At 39.0% G+C, this 20,920-nt stretch overlaps 2 protein-coding genes across 5 annotated transcripts in view; both read right to left on the minus strand.

Moving 5' to 3' along the window:
- Window positions 1-5,123, minus strand: part of LOC122843790 (CMP-N-acetylneuraminate-beta-galactosamide-alpha-2,3-sialyltransferase 1-like) — a 9,832-nt gene extending 4,709 nt beyond the window's left edge. Inside the window, exons 1-6 of the mRNA XM_044138827.1 lie at window positions 4,770-5,123; window positions 4,067-4,487; window positions 3,758-3,954; window positions 3,489-3,668; window positions 1,175-1,220; window positions 972-1,091 (exon numbers count right to left, since the gene is read on the minus strand). Coding sequence (XP_043994762.1) covers window positions 972-1,091; window positions 1,175-1,220; window positions 3,489-3,668; window positions 3,758-3,954; window positions 4,067-4,453 — 930 coding nt within the window. The 5' untranslated portion in view covers window positions 4,454-4,487; window positions 4,770-5,123. The remainder of the gene's footprint in view (window positions 1-971; window positions 1,092-1,174; window positions 1,221-3,488; window positions 3,669-3,757; window positions 3,955-4,066; window positions 4,488-4,769) is intronic.
- Window positions 5,124-10,931: 5,808 nt separating this feature from the next.
- On the minus strand, window positions 10,932-19,856 carry LOC122843766 (CMP-N-acetylneuraminate-beta-galactosamide-alpha-2,3-sialyltransferase 1-like). 4 transcript variants are annotated; one of them, XM_044138798.1, is made up of 8 exons: window positions 19,782-19,856; window positions 17,554-17,784; window positions 17,264-17,460; window positions 16,988-17,167; window positions 15,322-15,370; window positions 15,124-15,243; window positions 14,751-14,910; window positions 10,932-13,918 (listed from the first exon to the last, which is right to left on the minus strand). In XM_044138798.1, exons 1-8 carry the CDS (start codon window positions 19,830-19,832, stop codon window positions 13,896-13,898), a joined length of 1,011 nt encoding a protein of 336 aa, XP_043994733.1. In that variant the 5' UTR covers window positions 19,833-19,856; the 3' UTR covers window positions 10,932-13,895. The 4 variants fall into 4 exon arrangements, 3 of the variants coding, with proteins under 3 accessions (XP_043994733.1, XP_043994732.1, XP_043994734.1); XM_044138799.1 differs by lacking the exon at window positions 19,782-19,856 and adding an exon at window positions 18,300-18,541 and having other exon boundaries at window positions 10,933-13,918; XM_044138797.1 differs by lacking the exon at window positions 19,782-19,856 and having other exon boundaries at window positions 17,554-18,263.
- Between the last annotated feature and the right edge of the window lie 1,064 nt (window positions 19,857-20,920).

Below are 20,920 nucleotides of genomic sequence, written 5' to 3' on the forward strand. Positions count from 1 at the left end.
ACTGGTACAAACACAATTTTATCCATAGGGCATTGTGCAGTGTGTACAAAATGTTTGCTTTTAATCCCTTTATAATCCTTCCTGGTGCTATCTAAAAGATGGAAGGATGTGACGACAATTCCTAAAAAGAAATGGCTAATGATAGAAGTAATGTGATATGGATTTTTATTTTTATTTTAAAATAGTTGTACCAACTGTAAACATTTTCAAAGAACAGAAAACAAAAAAGCCTAATTACACCTTGCTACGTTTTAACTGTTATTTGCAAACTGTTAGACGGGTTTTGTCTCAAGAATGAAATAATATTTCTGCTCTCTGGTGACCCAGCTGGACCTGAGTGAAGCAGGCTGGCTGTTGGGTTAAAATCCCTTTTCCTCCATCTTCCCTTTCACATCACTTCCTGGTGATTCAGTTACGGTTCATATCTTAAACATAGGTGAAAGTCCTGTCTGGTTTGTTTTGATGCTTCTGGGTTATTTTATTTTATTTTTTTGAAGTTGTGCTGCAGAACATTGCAATGTGACACCAAAACCTGTGAACGGGTGAACGACTGACTTCAGTCGTTCACCCGACTGAAGTTTTATGAACTGACGTAACATAAAACTTTTGTATTTATGTTACGTCAGTTCCTCAGGGAACATTATATGCAGGCGGTAGTCATTGAATATAACTCCAAAGCGCCTCCAAAGTGTGAGGCGCTTTGGAGTCCTCTGGACTTGATAAAGCAGTTAATGGCAAACACTGTCATGATGAGTGGCAGTGAGACAGAGATGGTGAGTAGTTTTGCAGTTTTAATAAAAAAAAATTTAAAAATGAAGAAAAAAGGCATGGAAAAAAATCGCAGGGAACACATGGAGCCAGAGCAGAACAAAAAAAAGGAAAATAAAAAACACAAGACCTTGACCTCATTTTGCATCAGAAACTACTTCAGAAGCTACTTTATCGTTTTCTGAAGAGTTGGGTGGGCTTACCTCGTCACATATGTGAAGAGAAAGGATCAAGGTCATGAAGCCGGTGGACGGATACTTTCCCCTCCCTCTCAACCAGATGTTGTGGACATACTTCATAAAAGCAGGGCTGACCACCATCACCTGTGAAAAATAACCAGCCTTCAAATTTACGACATGGTTACCTTTGCGGTCGAAAGTAAATTACTATCAATCGGCATACTTACCAAATCTTTGTTGGCATTTATTTTGGGTTTTACTTTCCTATATGACCTGTTAAAAACAGTTTGACATAAATTGATATTAGATCAACTCTTTGCGGTCGATGTGAATGAGATAAATGTCAGAAGGGACTTGAGTTGTTCGTGCGTACACGCCATCATTTGAACTGCAGGATTTTCTTAACAGACTTTGTATATAGCAGTTGGAGTGTCGGCCATTAAGGGACTAAAACTGGCAAATATTGTTTTTGGAGAGACCAGCACCATCTGGTAGGCAACTCTTTCTATACTGTATTATTTTTCTTAAAACCCTTCAGTGGTTGACCTGAACTGAGGACTGAAAAATAAATAAATGAATTTAGGAATCACTGGCTGGAATTTAAAACTGAAGTTGGAGACCTTCAATGCACCAACCAGTTTAATGAGGCATGACCTTTTTTACCTTCTTGTCATATGCAAGGTACTGTAGTTGGACAAACAGGGAACATGTAAGATACGTAAGCCAAACTTTAATGCAGCAGTATGGAACTTTAATAAATAGTTGTTTTGTTTTTTTTCTTACATATTTGTTAAAACAGTCATTATGTTGTGACAGTACAATATAAGACAGATAATCTGTGACAAGATCGATATCCTCTATCCATTCAAAGTGTTCTCAGTGCTAACTAGAAACAACCAATCGGAGCCAGGAGGAGGGTCTTAGCGCTGTCAATTATCCTCATGTATGCACTGCTCAACCACCACCCTCTCCTCCCACTTGCTTTCTGCTACACTCCAGCTGTTTCCTGTCAGCAGAGCCTGCCACATATGCTAAGGCTAGTTAGCATTGTCATCGATGACAGCGCATAAACAGTTTTCCTGTAGCGGTGAGTTGTTTCTCCGCCATTAGTACGTTGAGCAGCGAGTACTTGAGCATGACTGATAGCTAAGGCCCTCCTCCTGGCTCTGATTGGCTGTTTTTGGTGCATTTCATCAGACAACAGAAGTATAACTGGGATGAAGTGGAGCCGACTGTCTCAAATTATACCTTCATGACATAGAGAGAGTTTTAGCAAATATGTGAAAGACACATTTTTTAAGTAAAGGTGACACACTGCAGCGTTAAAGTCAATGTCAAATTCATTTATATAGCACACTTTCAACAACTCCAACTGCACACAGTTCATTTCAAGGTAAATTTAGTACTTTTTGCAGGAAATGTATTGGTTAGTTCTGGAGTCAGACAGTTTTAATTAAAGATTTAGTTAGACTGTCCCCCTGGTCTGGTATACTTTAGCAAATGAAAACAACTCAAACGGACATTTTGATCAGCACCGTTTTCCCAGGAACTCTGTGGTGGATTCCATCTGCATCTTGTATCTTTGTTATTGCTGAATCATGAACACAGGGCTTCATACAAATACGGGATATCAGCAGAGTTTTAGATTGTCCTTGGGATACTTTTGTGACTTCTTATTTCATTGTTTCATGTGTCCTTGGACAGATTTTGGCAGGCTTGACCACTATGGAGAAGAATTTCTTGTGGAAAGTGTCCCTAGTATGAATCACTAGATTCCCAACGCATAAGGAATGACTTTAAGCCTCTTTTCAGACTGAGAGTCAACCAGCTGTTGCTTTCAGAGATCTTCTCCCAACATTATGTTGTCAAACAAGGTTTTACTAAGTTCCTTCTTCAATGTACATGTATGAGAGCTCCTATAAAATTAATCTCTTCCTCAAAAAGAAAAAAAAAGAAAGCTCATCACAGTAAATTCATGGTTTACATTTAAACCATGAATTTAAATTAACATTTGCTTGATTTGAAACACTTTAGTGTAACAAAAACGCAAAAGCAAAAGCAATCTGTGAGAGGGCAAATACTTTGCACATCCCTGCACACGGGGCTTGTGGAACATTTCCACAACACTTACAGAGAACTTCATGTTTCTGCTTCTGACAGGGTGCAGAACGGACTGGGAATGGTGCACATCCCAGTACAAACAACAGGAAATAGCTCATAATATATCATAGCACATAAACATCCCTCCTGCGGTCCTAGCATGAAGCTCAGGAGGGGCGGGAAAGTGGGGGGTGTTGTCCCGTCAGACCGTCAGTTCCCGAAACCACACACACACACACAACACACACGCACAGAATAAACCTGGTATAGGTTTTTTACCAGGTTTACCAGGGTCAGTGCGACCCCACTGACCCTGCATATAAAGCTGACTGGGTCCAGTCTTTTAAGACCTGCTTGATGGATGTGTGTCTTAAAGAAACAGAACACATGAATTAAAGGTGGCAGAAAAACACGTGGAAGATACATAGCAGAATGACTCACGTTGTGTAAAATCCCGTCGTCAAGGCCTTGGGGGTCCACTCCAGATCTTGTACTTTAAAAGCAAAAAGTACGAGATGAGTAGAATTATCTAAATCTACGGCGCTCTCCGGATACAAGACTCGATGGGTCGTTTTGGTGCCGACGTCTTTCTCATAGCCTGTGGTTGGACCGCCGTTCATTCTGAGTAGCACAGCAGGACAATGAATTATTTCCTTATTCCAATGTATTTATTGTTTTACCTTTTTGAAGGTGAAGAAGTGAACATTTACCTTATAACGATATCATGACCGTCTATCAGGGAGCCGTAGCCCGATCCTCTCAAATTCAACGAATTCCCAACCACAGCACAAGTCCGGCATTTTCCCGGGCTGAGCTTTCCGAGGTCCGGAACCGGCGGGAATACCGCAAACAGGTTGGCCACTGCTGTTTTGTAGTAATTAAAGTCACTTCTTTCATACTGTAAGTGCTGTTACACACATCAAACACATCATTTTGTTAGATCAGTTTAAAGGAACAACTTGGGACAAAAATAAATAAATAAATAAAAAAAGTTGAACAATTGAATGGAAACAGCTTGCCTTCCACCACATGAAAACATCCAGAGACAGGCTGGAGCTTGCAGACAGAAATGGTTCAATGGAAGGATTGAAACGACTCATGAGAAACTTGTCATCTTTGGAAAAACATTTCTGACAACCACATGGGGTCTTTCCCTCTACTTTCTTGTCCTGTGCATTTTGGTCTTGTGGAAAAATGTTTTTGGCCTCTACACTTTTCTCCTGAAGATTTTGGTCTTCCAATTTTTTGTCCGGTGAGTTTCTATTCTGCATCCTGTGGGCCTGTGCGGTCTTGTTCGGTAACGGTTCATTACCAGGCAGCCGCCGTTTACTGACATCTAACTTAAAGAACATTCCTACAGCAGTCAGAGTGAACAGGAAAATCAACATTTTCCATGTCAGCATCATCTTCAACTTGTGATTCTTGAGTGGCAGAGATTCTCTGTAAAAAATAAAAATAAAAAAAAAATATGGAGAGAAAAATAAAGCTAATGACTTTAAATTTGCTTTAAATGGCTATTCAAAGGAATAGCTTAGTCAGCTAAAATGTAGCAAAAAAGAAAAAGAAAAGAAAAGGTTTGCTAGCTCATGAAGTGTTTTTCTTTTATTCAATCTATTTATGGAAAAATAACCCATTCTATTAAAGTATTAGTGTCATAATCCTAAAATACAAATGACTCCTGTTACTTTAAGCGAAGTTATTTCTAACAGAAATGAGCCTTACCTGATAAAAGAGTCTATTTCTCTGCTCCCGTCACACTTTGAAAGCCGTTACCTTCAAATCCAGTCAGAATATTTGACCTCCAGGAAGTACATGTCATTGAGGAACTGGCTGGTGTCATATGTGAAGAGGTGTGGTCTGTTTTTACAAAAGGAGCACACGAGAGGAACAAAGGGGGAGCGCCTTTCAGCTCCGGACGGCAGAGAAAACATGAGCCGTGGCAACTTATTCACGGGAGCGTTGAAGAAGACGAGAGGATGGAACCGACGTGCTCCTGCTGCAGACGGCAGGACACGCAGCTGCACGCTGACGCATGGCAGCTGATAAAAAGCTCAAGAGGAGCAAATCCTGGAAGATAACCTGCAGGAATCTCCACACTGAGGAAGACGTTTGTCTTCCAGCAGAACAATGGCAAACAGAACCACAGTGGAACTGTTCAGATAGAGGCCTGTCCATTTATCAGGTTGATCTGGTCAAAATTTAGACCAATTGAGAAACTTTGGCAGGATTTGAAAAAAAAAAAAAAAAACACTTTCTCTCCATCCAGCCTGACAGAGTTTGAGCTGTTTTGGAGAAAACAATGACGCAAACAATTCAGCCTGTGTACGCAAAGCTGGTGGAGGTGATATGATGGTTTGTAGATTAAAAAAAACAACAACAAAAACAACAACAACAGGAGTAAATTTGTAGATTTATCTGAGAAATTCTCTAGAAAATTTTTTTGGAAATGTCTGAGTTCCAAAAGCCAAAAACTGGCAAATAATGAGATTAATTTCAGAAATTTTTATAGAAATAACGTGGAAATTTCTGAGCTCCAACAGTCAAAAAGGTTTGAAACTTGCAAAATTTCCACAAGTCAAAGATCCTCAACTTTAAAAACTGTCCACGTTTTTTTTATGGGAAATTTCTGAAATTAATCTCAAAATATGTGTTTCTTTTTTCTAGCAAATTTTTAATTTTTACAGCTCAGACATCTCCTTGATTTTTCTCTCTCTCTCTTTTTTGCAAAAATATTCTGAAATAGATATCAAAATCTGAGGGGTTTATTTCTTGCAAAATTTTTTACCTTTAGAGCTCAGAGATTTTTCTTTCCTAGAAAAATTCGGAAATGAAACACGATCTGAGTTCCCTCCCCACCCCCACAAATTTTCACAAACTTTTGGATCTTCCTTGGTTTTTGTAGAACATTTCTGAAATGACTCAAAATTTCTTGAGTTTTTTTTTTTTTGGCAGTACTCCTCTGTTTTTAATTGTTATTTTCTATCTACAATGGCCCTGTTTCGCCGTCATATGGATGCACTCATATTGTCTCGATGCTGTAATTCCAGTGAAGCATTCCTGGATTTCCAAAGGATGTTTGTTTTGCCTAAGGTCAGTTGCTATTGGGCGGCTACACTTTTCCTGAATTCTGATTGGCTGGGGGGCGGGACTAACGGGAGTACCGCTGGTCCCGCTATTTGGGTTTGGCTGCGGTTTCCTCCGCCTCTACCGAGAAAGGCGTGGATTAACTGACTGTTATCTGGAGAGGTGAGTCGTCAGGACCTGATATAAACCCGTCACTGTGGATTGAGGACCAGTGGCGTCAGTATCAGGCCTGGAACGGGGGTTTATTGACTATATTACCGGCTTTCATTTGTTTTATTTATTTTGGTGGGCCCACGAATTAAAAACTGTCAACTATTTTCTATTGTATTGTGTTAAGACTAAAGGACTTTTATGTGTTCGGGACTGTTAAAAAATAATTTAATTTAGAACTTCATAAGTATTTAATAGAAAGGGAAAGTCCCTATTTATAAACCAGGTGGTTGACAAAGCCTGTTGTATTTTTATTCGTTTTGTTTTTCTGGTTATTTGAAGGTTAAAGAACAAACAAAAGGATAATACCTGTTTTTATTTTTGTTAAGTTCTACTCATTCAGCCAGACATAAGGTCTACTGGTGACCATATTCAGTGTGATGGTATAATTTTCACATGTGGTCTACTTTAATTTTCATTCTGAAGTTTGGTAAATAAATACTTTACCTTTAAAAAGTCTCATTAGACATCAGACATAGGCAGTTCAACTAAGTTTAATTCTTTATGACAAATCAGTACCTGGTGGTTCATGGGAAATGTAGTGAAACCAGTTTCTTGGGGTGGAACATTAAATGAAAAGTACCCAGTGCGCCAAATCTAGCCTTAGATACCTGAAAGCGCTACATGTTGATCTTCGTCATGATGAATGCAACAGAAACGAATAATTAAATATACAAATCTAGAACAAACTTCCATAAAACTGCAAAACTGCTGAAACACTGACCTCCTTTGAATCAAAGCTAAAAAGGACTTTACCAAAGAATTAATTCCTGAGTATAAGATGGACAATGAAATGGGTCGTGCTGTGGTGGCGTAGGGAATAGTGCGACCCAGGCTTGGAGGCCCCGAGTCCTCGAAGTGGTTGTCGTGGGTTTGATTCCCAGACAGGGCGACATCTGCTGCATGTCCTCCCGTCTATCCTGTCAGCCTACCTTCATATAAGGGACACTAGATCCCTCAAAAGACACCCTGAAGGGCAGAAGAAAAAAAGTTAAGACAACAAAACAAAAAGTGCACTTTGTTTTCAACGTCATTTATATCAGAAAAGACATAAGAGAATATTTTCAGTTCTCCTCAGGGACGGAGTGAAAACGTCCAGCTTCTCACACTAGAGCAAATTAAAACAAACTGTCCTGGTGATATCCGGTACCGAGACGCTGTTGTGTCAGAATGTCAGATGCTCCGTTTCTAAAAATGCCACCTGTGAGAATCAATAGAAGGAATTTGAAACGCTTGACCATTTCCCTACCTACTACTGGACTCTGTCCTGCTGCAGTGACCAGGTCTGTTTGCTGAAAGTGAGAAAGATTGATGGCCTGCCTCGCCTCTTCTCTTTGTAGATGCATAGGGCCACAAGGGGGCGCCCATCAGCAAATATTAAGGTTGAGGTTGCAGATGGTGAAGGACATTTCATGTTGGGCATCTGAGGAGATATATGGATATATATATATATGTGTGTCTAACACAGACACATTCAGGTTCATTGTGTTTATTCTAAGAAAAGAGAAAATCTAGTTGGTGGTTTTATCAGTCTGGCTGCTTCTGCCTCTAAACATTAAATAAACTACAATAAATAACCCTAAACAAACTACAAATCAGTAGCTCCCAATGAGCGGTTAGCAGCAGCTAATTATTTGTACAATTAAACATAGCTAAAATGGGCAACATTATTATTGATAACATTTAAAAATGTGTACAAATCATAGCAAAGTTACTCATGAAACACTGTACATTATTACATTTGTCCAAAATATATTTTTTAAATATATTATGTTAAACTGTCTCAAGGAGTAGACAGTTTAACCTGTTGAGGAAGTAAAGAAAGATTGTAACAAGCGCAGCGCACTGCATGCGCACGTGTCTCCACGGTCGATCCCGTCAGTCACACATCCCAGGAAATCTGCACTTGACTCACCCTGCGGCTACAACAAGCGACAAGATGGAGCCTGAAGGCAATAAGCAAAAGCTACTTAAATGGTGGTCAAAAAATGAAAGCAGTAAAGTCTTAATTGAAAAAAAAAAATGTATATATTGGACTTACTTTGGACTTTGGTCTATAATTAAAGTGAATTATAGACACAATGCCTATAGGTTTGAATCGGGTTTAGTCCTGATCTAAACTCTAACCTGACCTGGTTCTGAGGCCGAGCTTCCCGTCGTGTCTATAAGGAAGAGCCCAGACTCCCTGCAGAGGAAACATGTCAACTTCTCTTTGCCTGCCACCAGAAAGGGTCAGTGTTCTCATCCATTCATCCTTCCAGAATGTCCTACATGAGATTTGTATATATCTAAAGGCTGAATGCACATCCAAGTCACATAAATGCCGGTACCTGCCAGGCTTACATGAAATAAGCCAAAACAATCACCGATGAGGATATGATGTAAAGAAGACAACACAACACAGATTTTCATCAGTCGCGTTGCGCACTTTGAGATTGAAATATTTTCCCAATCTTTAGAAATTTAGCTTAAGCTCAGTCAAAGTCAGACGTGTCTCTGTCAGCACACGTTTGACAGATGCACATGTATGTTGATGGATCCATATTTCTCTCTTGCGGACACGGGTGTTCAGGGTCTAGACTCTCTGTGGCTCAAATAACAAATGAGTGCTTTCATTTTTTCATTTTGTAGCTCTGGCTGTCACTGGCACAGTTTCAATACTTTTTTCAGCCACTAGTCCACAAATGAAGGTAGTGGTAAAAAAAAAAAAAAAAAAAAAGTAATTGGGTGACACACAAAAATAGAAATCAAACATACATACAGAAATTTAAGCAAGTCCATTTTTTAAAGCAGTTTTGCTCGTGGCCACCTCGAGACTTTTCCTGTACGCAGAAACTTGAGAAAGCAAAGAATCACAGCCTCTTCAGCTCTGCCTGTGGCTCAGTTGGGTCTTTGGGTTGTCTCTGCCCACTTCTGGCTGAAACTCACCATCATCACAGACCTGTTTAGTTCACTTTAATCAAACTCTAGTTCATTTGTCTAGAAAGCCTGCTTCCTCTTGGGGTGCTGTCAATGTGCAGTCAAACCCGTCACTTCAACCAAAACTGGGCCTCCGTTTCGGTTTTGTTGAAGTGAACTCTGATGCGGTTTTTACAAGTGCAGTGCAGTGTGAAAGCAACTGCAGCAGCTGAACATGTAACAAATGTTGCAACTTTGGTCCCTGATTGACTCAAGTCTACCAGGTGTGAAAACACCCTCAGAAAAAAAAGTTCATCAGCTCAGTGTTTTCATCCATCCTCCATGTACAACATTAGACTCTGAAATGGCAAATTATGCAATTAGATAAGACACTACAAGCACAGATATTTGTCCATGCTGACTGAATGATGCCGGTTCTTTTCTTCTAAAACATCAGACACAGAAATCAGTCCAATCATCTACACTGGCAGACCAAGCTGTAGGTCAGTGTGCATGAGGAGCTGATAATCTTTTCCCTCAGTCTCTGAAATACGTTTTGGACAGAAGGAAGTGGAGACCTGTGATATTTAGTCTAGGACACGTGTCAAACTCAAGGCCCGTGGGCCAAATCCGGCCCACCATGGCTTTTTCTGTAGCCCTCTAGATTCTAGACTAAACACTAAGTGTGCTTAAATATTGATCAAATCAATGCGGTTTACATCTGCTTGCTGCCAAATTCTATCAATCAGTCCCTCCAGTTTCTTGTGAATTATCGTGGAAACTCATACAAAAATCAACAAATCCCAGCACAATTGGGAGCTTATTGCAGATTTTTCTCAATACATTCTGGCAAACCGGCCCTTTAAGAGGATTCATGATCTTGATGTCAGGTGAGCTGACACCCCTGGTGTAGGATGACCGAACCATGCACAACGTGATCTTGATTTTAAACTACACATTGGCATAAAAGTTATTTTCTCTGGTACATCTGAAGGATCATCTAGCATGTGCAACAGACGACACACTCTCTAAATAAACTCCTTCTACAAAACCAGCTCAAACCTGCCATGTTGTGCATTTTTGTCGGTTTATCTGTTTCTATTTTTTTGTCCTAATCTTCACATAACCTCCCAGTACATTGGTAAACTGATGTTATCGTTCATGCCGTCCGACAATCATTCCCTTACAAGGAGACAGAGAACCTGAATCAGATCAAGCCAGAGTATGTGGAAGTGGTTGTTGACTCCAGCAGGCCATTACATAACATTGGGAAATGTGCCAGACATACATGAGAAGGCGTGAGGAGACAGAAACAATTCCTGACTTGGTTATGAACAATAGCACGTGAAACTGGTTCCTAAATATTGTTACTCTTTGCAACGCAGCTCAGCCGAGGTCCAACAGCTCTGTTAGCATGAGCTTTCAAGTTCTGCAACAGGTTCTCATGTGGACCGAGTTCTGGATGCTGTCATGGTTTAAATATGTTTTCATTTTGTAGCTCTGGCTGTAAAGACGACTGTCTCGTTTGTTGGTCAACCTCCACCTCGACTTCTTTTTTGATTTTTTTAAAAAGCAGCTAACATGCTTTCTTCTAGTATGTTAGCTGCTTTTCACAATGGCCAAACAAAGTATGTTACCTTATGAAAGTTTATATGTTTGAACCCTTGTATTGGAGCAGGTCTTGGAATAACTTTAAGTTATTCACACAGACAGTGAGGCAGGAGCTAAATAAGGCCACACTGGAATAACACAGGGAATATATATATTTACTTGTTTCTGGTGGAATTATTTTTAGTGAACAACTTGGGAAAAAAAAAAGATAAAACTAACCTCCAAGTTAGTTTCACATCCTTGAAACGTGGCTGCACCATGTTCTATGAGCAGCACAAGTTTGTTTTTTTTGTCCTGAATTTTGTTCCTTTCTGACTTTAAACATGACAAAAGGCAATGAAATTTAATCAGCATATCACATTTTCAGCAACAAGGTAATTCAAAGTGCTTCACATGATCAGGAGGAAAATAAACAAGCAAAATAATAAATAAATAAAACATTACATAGCAGTGGCAAAGTAAGGAAAAACGATGAAGAGACTATAGTTTATGATGTCCCAAAGACACAGGTTACAGGTCTGGAATGCTAACCTTAAAGGGGTTAAAGGTCATTTAGCTGTCACGGTTTGGATGAGAAAATGCTTCTTTCAGCCGTGACAGACCTGATACTTTCCTCCATCTTGCCCCTCAATGACTTTAAAAATAAGAATACAATCAGTTCTCTTCTATCAGCTTATCTCCGCTTTGATTTTTTTCCGCCCGCTATCTTTTAGCTAAGCTTGAATATCCGGTTTTGACTTGTTAGCATAAGACTCGGCTTTAGAACACCTCCAAGCAGCATAACTGGTACAGTCAGATACATGGCTGTGATTTACAATGTCGTATCCTTTTGTTCTTTGCTAGACCAGAATGTCGACATGCGATGAACACATTAACTGTTCCTAGAGTGGCATGGTTTGAAAGGTGACCAATAGGTGCTTCCTTGAACAGGTGAGCATAAGTCTATGGGCTGCACAAAACCTGTTCAGTACATGTTTTTTTTTTGCACAAAATTATTCTTAAATAATGAGATCATAGTCTGCTCAGTCCTGTCTATTTTGAGTTGCTCTAGGACCTCCTGTCACTTTAAATCCAAATAAGTTGCTGTTGGCAACGCTCCTCCAATTCAACGCTCACATGTGAGAATGGCTGCGAACAGAAGTGGAGCCTCCTGCACAGCCAACAAGAATACAGCAAGTGGTTTCTGGACTGTAAGTCCACAATAAAACACTTTTATTTTCCAGCCATTGTACGGCTGACCAAACATGCTGGAACTCGGCAGGGTTTGCTGGGAAACCGTGAAGTGTGACTCAGCAGTCAGGACATTTTTGTAACGACTCATTTTCCAGATACCAAAACATATTAATGTATCCCCCCCTCCAAAAAAATAAAAAAGCAGTTAGCTGTTATTTGTTGTTTAAGTGTTCGGGTTGCTTCAGAAACAATTAAGACCCAAATGGTCAAATCTTTTTTTTTTTTTTTTTTTTGCAGCAAAACGTTTTGTTCACATTTTTAGATATTTTCTTTTAATCCCTTCTTTCTTAATTTATGTAGTTATTTTCATTCATTATAATTGCCTGTTAATGTTATGTTTTTTTTTTTTGTCAAGACATAAAGGGCATTATAAATAAAATCTATTATTTATTATTATTATAAATAAAAGTACAAATTACATTTTATTTTCTATATTTCCACTTTGGTCGACGAGCCAAGATAACTTCAATTTGTTTGAGTCAAGGACGACCCCATGAGATGTGTCGTCTTATTTTAGAGGTGGGCCTTAAAACAAACGTGTATAAAGTGAATTTTGAATCATAACTCCCCTTTAAGCAAATCATTTGCTTTGACTTCGTTATGTCCAACTTGTTTTATTTCAATCAATCAATAAAGCAATCAATTTTAGCTATAAAGCACCTTTCATGTTGGAGGGAGCTAGTGGTTGACCTGGTTGGGGCTGGTGGACATTAAAACGATGTACTTTTATCTTTTCTTCATTCTGGATTCGCCAGGAGAGTCACTGCTCATATTCTTTGTTTTACTTCTTAATAAAATAATAATAAAAACGCATTTCGATTCGTTTTTGATTGACTCTGTGTTTCACCTTAGGAAAGACTTGTTTATTTTCTTAACAACTTCCATAGTTGGTGTGTTTCACAAACAGCTTCTTTAAACCTGGATGACGGCTATGATGAGTTGATAAACCTGTGATGGACCTAAGGGAAGATTCCTTAGAGACAAGACATGAGGCCGTCACTAAAAACAGGTTATTAGACATTCTTTTATGGAAATATTTCCACACAGGCTTTGTAACTCAGTGAAAAGTGTAATAACAGATTTTTCAGTTGTGGGTTTGACTCCAGGTTCCTGACATGTGTGGTAGTTAGCAAGCCACCAAACCACAATCTGTCAGGCCATCTGTGTTTTAAGGGCATGAATGTTTGTGTGGCTCTAAAGTAAAGGTGTGAAAAAGTGAGTAAAAATTCAGTCCATTTACTATTTATGGTTTGTTGGTGATGAAGACACAAATACAAATAGGATGTTGGCAGATTTGTAATGAATTTAAAAAACCCCCAAAAAAACCCCTGAAGGAACAGATATAGCAAGAAACAAAGAAACTTTAGTTCTGAGATTGAGAACAAAAGCACAAACTGTGGTGGCTCATGATAGCTTAGAAGCATTTATCTATAATACAATTACGCACAATTCAAAAGAAATTTAATAACTGAAAACAGATAAGGAAACAAAAGTAATGACAAAATGAAATCCACTTTTACTTCAAAATAAACTGACAGCAAAAACCAGATCAAGGTCATGATACTGCTGTTTGTTTCTAAGCTCACGTGCTTAAAAACAAACAGAATAAATTACTTAGAAAATAAATACAATAAGATATCTCTCTTGTGCACTGCTCCAGGAAAATACAACCACATCATGATCATGTAAAGGATAAGAGTTTTACTGTTCACCTCAAGAAGAATTGTAAACGATATTTGGTCAGATTGAACCCATTTCTGCTGGTTTTAATTGAATGTTCCACTCTGGGACCCGGCAAAACCCAGGATGACGTCAGTTGGGCTTATTGCTCTTTCCTGAAACAAATAAATAAAAGCACCTTAATCAATAAAATTAAAACACATCACCATTTTTAAAGCACATCACCTTTACAAGCTTTTAAGAAGCCTGGAGAGTATGAAAGATTTTATTTTTCTTCTTTGAGCAAAAATAGCTCATTTAAGAGAATTTAGAAGTTTTTGAAGTGAGGGTGAGCTAACAGGTAGAATGTGTTCATGTACTGGAAAACGTACAGCAACTTCCAACAAATACTATCTCAAAATCATCACAGCAGGTCATGATCTATCTGTCTGCATTGCTAGGAATTGTTGCAGAAGCAGTTTTAGCTGCAACCACAGTTGCTCTGTTTAAACAAGAAGGTGAGAGGAGGATACCAGGGCCGTACAGAGACCTTTGGAGGGGCAAGGGGGCCAAAGTTAAAAAAGGGAACATTGAACAAGATCTTGAAACACCGTACAATAACATAACAACAACCCATATTGATTAAGAGTCTAATTGGATCCTACTATATCACTGCCATCATGAGGGGACAATGCAAAGAGAATGTAGTCGATTTTCCCCAACAGGTAAAGTTTCTGTTTCTACTGCTGACAGTCCTGGAGGACTGAGTTGAGTTGAGTTGAATCAAAAAACACTGCAAACGTTCATTTTGATTTGTTTTACAAGGTTAAATTAGCTTTGTTGGTGTGGCTAGTATATATGGTGTGTTAGCATCAACACACCATGAGGATTTCCACAAACCTCCACATTATGTTAAAGACAAAACGGCGTCACTGAAAGACCAGTTTAAAAACTGGACTTTCCATTTAACCCCAAAGGTCCTGACATCTTTAAAGAAACATCACAAACCTTTGTAGAATTTGATTGAGTTTTGGTCAGCTAGCAGCTGCATAACAGAATATTCTTCTTGTCCTGGATGCTCTCCCGTTTTAAATCTTTTGTTTGTCAGTACTTCAAAGTAATGGCTCCAATTTCCATCACTGTCTGCTCCGAATCCAAACACACTGACCTAGGAATACACACACACACACACGCACACACGCACACACACACACACACACACACGCACACACACACACAAAGATATCCTGTGTTTTTATGTTTCTGTTGTTCCTTCACATGCCCCACTGAATTGTTCTGATGATTCCAATTCTCTTTCTTGTAGCTTTATCTCTTCTCAAAAGTCATAATCTTCTCAATGGTAATAGTCGGATGATCTCACCTGATCGCAAACGTGAAGGGCAGCAACCAGAACCATAAAGCCAGTGGATGGATAGGCCATTTTCTTGCGCAGCCAGACTTCGTGAACATACCTCATGAAGGCTGGGCTGATCACCTTCACCTGTTAACAGCAGCCTTCAGATGCATTTCTTACATTGCAGAGAAGAAAAACTTTCGCTACGTTAATCACAATACTCACCAAGTCATTGTTGGCTTGTATTTTGGGTTTTACTGGCGCGTACGATTTTCTGAAAACAGCATGACATGACAAAAAATTAAACCGACTCTTATTTTTAAAGACTAAAGGAAACAATGATATGCAAGAATCGGATACTGTCTTAGTTTAGGGAAGAACACAAAGAATTTACTTTCTCCTTATTAAAAGTTTATATGAACTCTGAGTTAGTTATAAAACTGCTACTTTGTATTTTGAACAGCCTTACTTTGGATTTTCTAGTTTTTCTATGGAACCAAACGATTAAACATCCAAGTGTTTTGATTCCCAAAAATCTACTACCCTTCCAAACATTTTCACATTTATTTAAAGTTATGTTTGATATGTACAGCATTTTAACAGCGACTGAAGGTAACAGTTACTTGATTGTGCTATAAAATGGCACTATGTGCCTGAAAAATACATAATACCACTCATTTACATAGCAAAATACACCACATGTTAGAGACTGAAGACTTAAAATATTTCAAGTATTCAACCATATATCTATATCTTACTTTTACCAGCACACAGGAAGGGTGGCTCTTGAAAAGATAAAGATGGCAGATTTTTCTCATCAAGCAAAAGCAAAAGCAAAAACAGTCTCTCACTGTGTGTGTATATCTATTATACACAGTGTGTATAACAGATATGTTTGGTTTGTAGATAAATACACTGTGTATATCTTACACGGTGTATTTATCTATTATACACACACAGTCTGTAACGTCTGTAACGTACACAGACACAGACTGTATAAAAAAGTGCTTCGAAATAAAACGCATCTTTGTGAAATCACTTTTTTGCTACTGGATCGCAAAGCGAATACTTTTGCTTAAGACTTTTCGAATCTTGCCTTGTAAGGCCTTCGTAACTCGAGGCCGGATGACAATGTGGCTGAGGGTGCGTCATTCTGACAGGAAACCTGCTGCGGTTTCACTATTTTGGAGAGTTGGGGTAGGCCAGGAAGTGGGTTTTGACTGCACATGCTGTATGAATGCGTTCGTATTTTGACATCAATTTAACCTGACTGCTGAGGGGCCAAACAGTCTATCAGGTTTATTTGTGCAGCAAATAAACCTGATACACTTCAAAGTTCTTTACGTCATGAAAACATAAAAACATCATAAATGCATCATATAGTCAATGATTGTGAAAACCACCAACAGACGATCTATTTTGTCAAGTAACATTGTTAAAATCATTGATGAACATCAAATATGTTGGTCAATGTCCCAGTTATTTTGGCTCAAGAGTAACTACATGCAGGTGGTTTTTAGCTTTGACTTAAAGGAACTTTGCAGCTTTCTGGAAGTTTGAGGTGCATAGAAGCTGAATGTTGCAGGGACATTTCAATCTATAACTGTAATTTGTCAGAGTGGTCAGTTAGAGGTTAAACAGGCCTGCAGTTGGAGCGTTTTTAATCTTTGCGTAGGATACCGGGCTGCTAGATCTCCAAGGTTTCCCATGATGCTATGCACTGACGCCTGGGTTTGCCCCTCAAATTTACTCTCATCCCTCTTGATCATGTTTTCTTTTGCATCTTTCCAAACTTCAGGCACAGAGATGACTACAAGTTTTGTGAGGAATTAGCCCAAAAACAATAGATAATGATGAATATAATAACGTGTCATTTTAGGGTGTTACTCACCTGCCGTAGAATCCCGTTGTGCGGGCCTTGATGAGCCATTCCATATCTTGTATTTTGAAGGGAAACAGCACAAGATGGGTGGTATTATCTAAATCCACAGCACTCTCTGGATACATGACATGATGAGTTGTTTTAGTGCCGACATCAGCCTCATAACTTCGGATTTGAGCAAAGTTCATTCTAAACAGCACAAAAAGCCAAACTGGTTTGGTTTGGAAATGCTCTTTACTTTTTATTTTTTGGTTTCCTGTATGAAGTAACAAAAGCAACATTTACCTTATGATGGCATCGTTCATATCTATCAGACGTCCATAGCCTGATCCTTTCAGATTAACAGAGTTCCCCACTACGGCACACGTTCTGATTCTGCCTGTGCTCCATTTTCCAAAGGTGGGATTAGGCGGGAATATCTCAAAGAGCTTGTTAACTGTCGCTTTATAGTAATCAAAGTCTCGTCGTTCATCCTGTAAGCGCTGCCAAGATACATGAAACATTGGTTGGATGTTAGGCCAGCATTCGAATAACCACACAACAGATCTTTTTTTATTAAACGTGTGACTGCTTACCGTCCACCATATGAAGGCGTCTTCAGAGATGCTGTTGTTCGCAGACAGAAAAGGCTCAACGCGACGGATGAACGGCAGAATGTCTCTAGAAAAACAGCCACACAAGCTTTGCTGCAGCCAGTGAGACGTCAGGAGAAATCCTGTGAAGGTTATGGCCAGCAGAAAAATGAACGGCTTCGTTTTCAGTTTCATCCTGGATATCAAGTTCTTGGACTTTGGAGGCATGTCAGTCTGTAGAGAATGGGCGGTAAGCCGCGAATTTGCATCTGTCAAGCCTCGTGTTGTGCACCAGCTTTGTTCTTTTTTGTCAAGATGAAAGAGGCAGAGGGGGAAGTTGAGTTGAACAAGGCGTTTACAAAAAAAACAAACAGCTAAACTTAAAGTTTTTTCAGAAGTGAGTATGAGGCAATAATCGGTCCTGCAAGAATAAAAATTGATGAGCAAGAAGTTAGGATACACAACCACAATGAAACACGAGAGCAAAGAATTAGAGAACATTAGACAGAGATCATACAATACACCCAGGAGTTGACATATGAGTGAAGCAACATACAACATGATACTAGAAATACTAAATAAACACACAGCACACATTAGGGCCTAATGAAAGCAACAGACTAGAAGAAAAAAAAAACCCTGAACAGAAAAGAACAGGGACCACAGTATGGAAGAGAACCCACAATTCACTGACACAACAGCTGTTAAATATGCTTAATAATTTTATTCCATAAAATAAAGTTACTTGCCATTTTAATCAGTCCAGCTCAGTCAGTTTGCCCATAAATAATGTAAGCAGAACGTCTTGATATTTCACAAATGAGCGCCAACTAAACTGTTCAGGTGAAGAGAACTCACTGGATTCTACAGAGTGAACTTCATCGTGTTTCTGTTGTTTCTTTCTTTGTGTCAGAATAGATAATGCTGTCCACAAAGTGATGGGAGGCGTGGTTTGGTGACATGTTGCGTCACTACTGAATGAACATGAAAGCTGCTTAGCACATGCAGCAACACAAAGTTTCATACGCAAGGAGTCAGTTCAGGATTTCCAAACATGTCACACATCTGGAGAATATAGAATAACAGGCTGAGTAAACGTGGAACCAGTGGCTAAAGCAACAGAAACACTAAAGCTACCTGCTAGTTAGTTTGGATAAATTGAGATTCTAAAATCCTGGTTGGCTTCTATAATACTTACATTTTTATAAAGCCATTAAAAAAATCCAGACACCCTAAACATGGTGGCAGCTGACATCATATTGTTTAGAAACTACAAGATGTAGTCGTGTCACCGTCACTGGGTTCTCTTAAGAGTTCCTCTACACCAGGTACAGTCTTTGTCTGTATCCCTTTTATGTCCAAAAAACACAATTTTGTGGCATTTTCATTAAATAAGAGTAAATTAAAATCACATAAATAAGCTAGTTCACTCAACAAGTCATTAAAATTACAGTAGCGACGGACGTAAACAGTTACATAAGAGCTATTGATAATTCAGCCATGGCGCTAACGCTCATCATCTATCAGCCATCAGAGGAAACGTGTGTCTTACTGAGGCGTTGGAGCGACAAGCCCCGCCTACTTTGGACTTGCTCCGTTTGCGGCGTTTTGGGGAAACTGGAGTCGGTGATTTTACAGAAGAGCTTTTTGCAACGATGTGAGAACTCTGCTGGAACCAGCTGCACATTGTCCAAAAAATAAATAAAAAAAGATCATTCTTTTACTTCCTGTCTTTCCGCTAGTGGTAACGTCTGGCTGTGGGGAGAACAAATGTTTTGGTTGCAGTTTTGCAAAATACAATTCTTTCCATACGGCCGAAAAACCAGCTCAAACTGGCGCAAAAACCTATTATCGAAAAACATGAGGTTTTTTTTTCTAAGTTGTCATGTTTACTTATCTTCGTAATATCAATTTACACTTTTCTATGGTTAATAAAAACACAGCTAGTATTTTCAGGTTAAACATATAAGTCATATATCCATGTGAAAGACATTCTAGTTCATTATAACCAAAAAAGTAAGAAAAAAAAAGTTTTAGTATTGAAATTGCTTTATATTATTTTGGAGCGCTCAGCAGAGCTCTGCTGTGGACTCGGGAACCAGTTTGAAGGGATGAAAAAATATAAATAGCCGATAAACGTCTATTGATGTTAGTCTGTAGACTGACATCAATAGTCTAGCATCCCACGTTCTAAATGTTTCCGTATGAAATAAGCAGGTCTATCATTTTACCTTGGGAACGTACATGAGGAAGGATGGCTTGGACAGCAGATACAGATCCATCCCTTGACCTTCTTTGTGGCTTTGGGTTTTGATGAACCTGTTGAGATGAGATTGTTGAACAGACTGCTGTCTTTGTGGTTTCACTTTTTTTCAACAACAGCCTTTATGGACTTTACCAAGCTCTGCCCACAACCGACCTAGAAAATCCCACATGGCCACAAGTCTCACAAACAAAACCTGGTGGCGTGTTTTTTCTATGTAAACATGGCATCTTCCACTTCCACTGATGCTCTGCAGTGTATTTCTGACTCCATTAGTGCATAATTTCTACCGGATTTTCACAATACATCAGCTACTACAATGGACAGAGGAACTAAGAAGTTCATGTCATCTTTTTTGAGATCAAGGTGTTTGAGCCACGCGATGCCTCCAACACCGTGCAGGTCACAGCAAAATGCTTTTTGCTCGATGAGGAAACGGCAGATCCACAAACCCTCTACGTTAATATAGTTGTGGACAAGATCACTGATGGCTATATTGTTATTGTAAGGCTGGGTAAGTCGGGCATTCATCTTTTTGCTGGCTACTTTTGAAATCAGTGGGTGATTCCTGTGGTTTGTTGGCCTGATACACTGTACTTGGTGCTACAGTGGCTAACACGAGTAACAGTTTAGTCCAAAGCCTTTTCTGCTAAAATAAAATCTTTAGTGTATGTCAGATACAGTACACATTGCATATTGATCTGTTTAGCGAACATAAGACTGTGTAGCAGACGGGCTTCAAGGTGTAGAAGTTGTATCAGAACTGACATTATGCTGTACTTAGCTAACGAGAAATGTGTGGTCGTAAGACGTTCACATAGCCACGGTAAAAATAAAGAAGGGCCTCAGCCAATGAAATGGCCCCTGTGGTAAGGTCCATTGTCATTCAATTGTACATTTAAAATGTGCATACTGTGTGACATTTTGTTGCAAGGCTCCAATAATAATAAAATAAATGAATGATAATAGGAAGTTATATTTTGCAGGCAACAAATAGTCAGAAAAGCCAATGTGCAAGATCCATATATATGTATTTCTAAATAGTCAGACAATCTGGCATCTGGATGTAAAATTAATGGCAAAATGAAAGGGAAGAGATGAGTAAGT

The sequence above is a fragment of the Gambusia affinis genome, linkage group LG14 (genome assembly GCF_019740435.1).
Source record: "Gambusia affinis linkage group LG14, SWU_Gaff_1.0, whole genome shotgun sequence".
NCBI classification, from domain to species: Eukaryota; Metazoa; Chordata; class Actinopteri; order Cyprinodontiformes; family Poeciliidae; genus Gambusia; species Gambusia affinis.

What these genes read in the sequence shown, in the direction of transcription:
- LOC122843766 (XM_044138797.1), bottom strand. Translation starts at nt 18,147, where the DNA reads ATGTGTGCTGTGTGTTTATTTAGTATTTCTAGTATCATGTTGTATGTT. An exon ending in ACAACGGGATTCTACGGCAG is followed by an intron (nt 15,371 to 16,987) that starts GTGAGTAACACC and finishes TGCTGTTTTCAG; the next exon opens with AAAATCGTACGCGCCAGTAA. An exon ending in CCCTTCACGTTTGCGATCAG is followed by an intron (nt 14,911 to 15,123) that starts GTGAGATCATCC and finishes GTGTATTCCTAG; the next exon opens with GTCAGTGTGTTTGGATTCGG.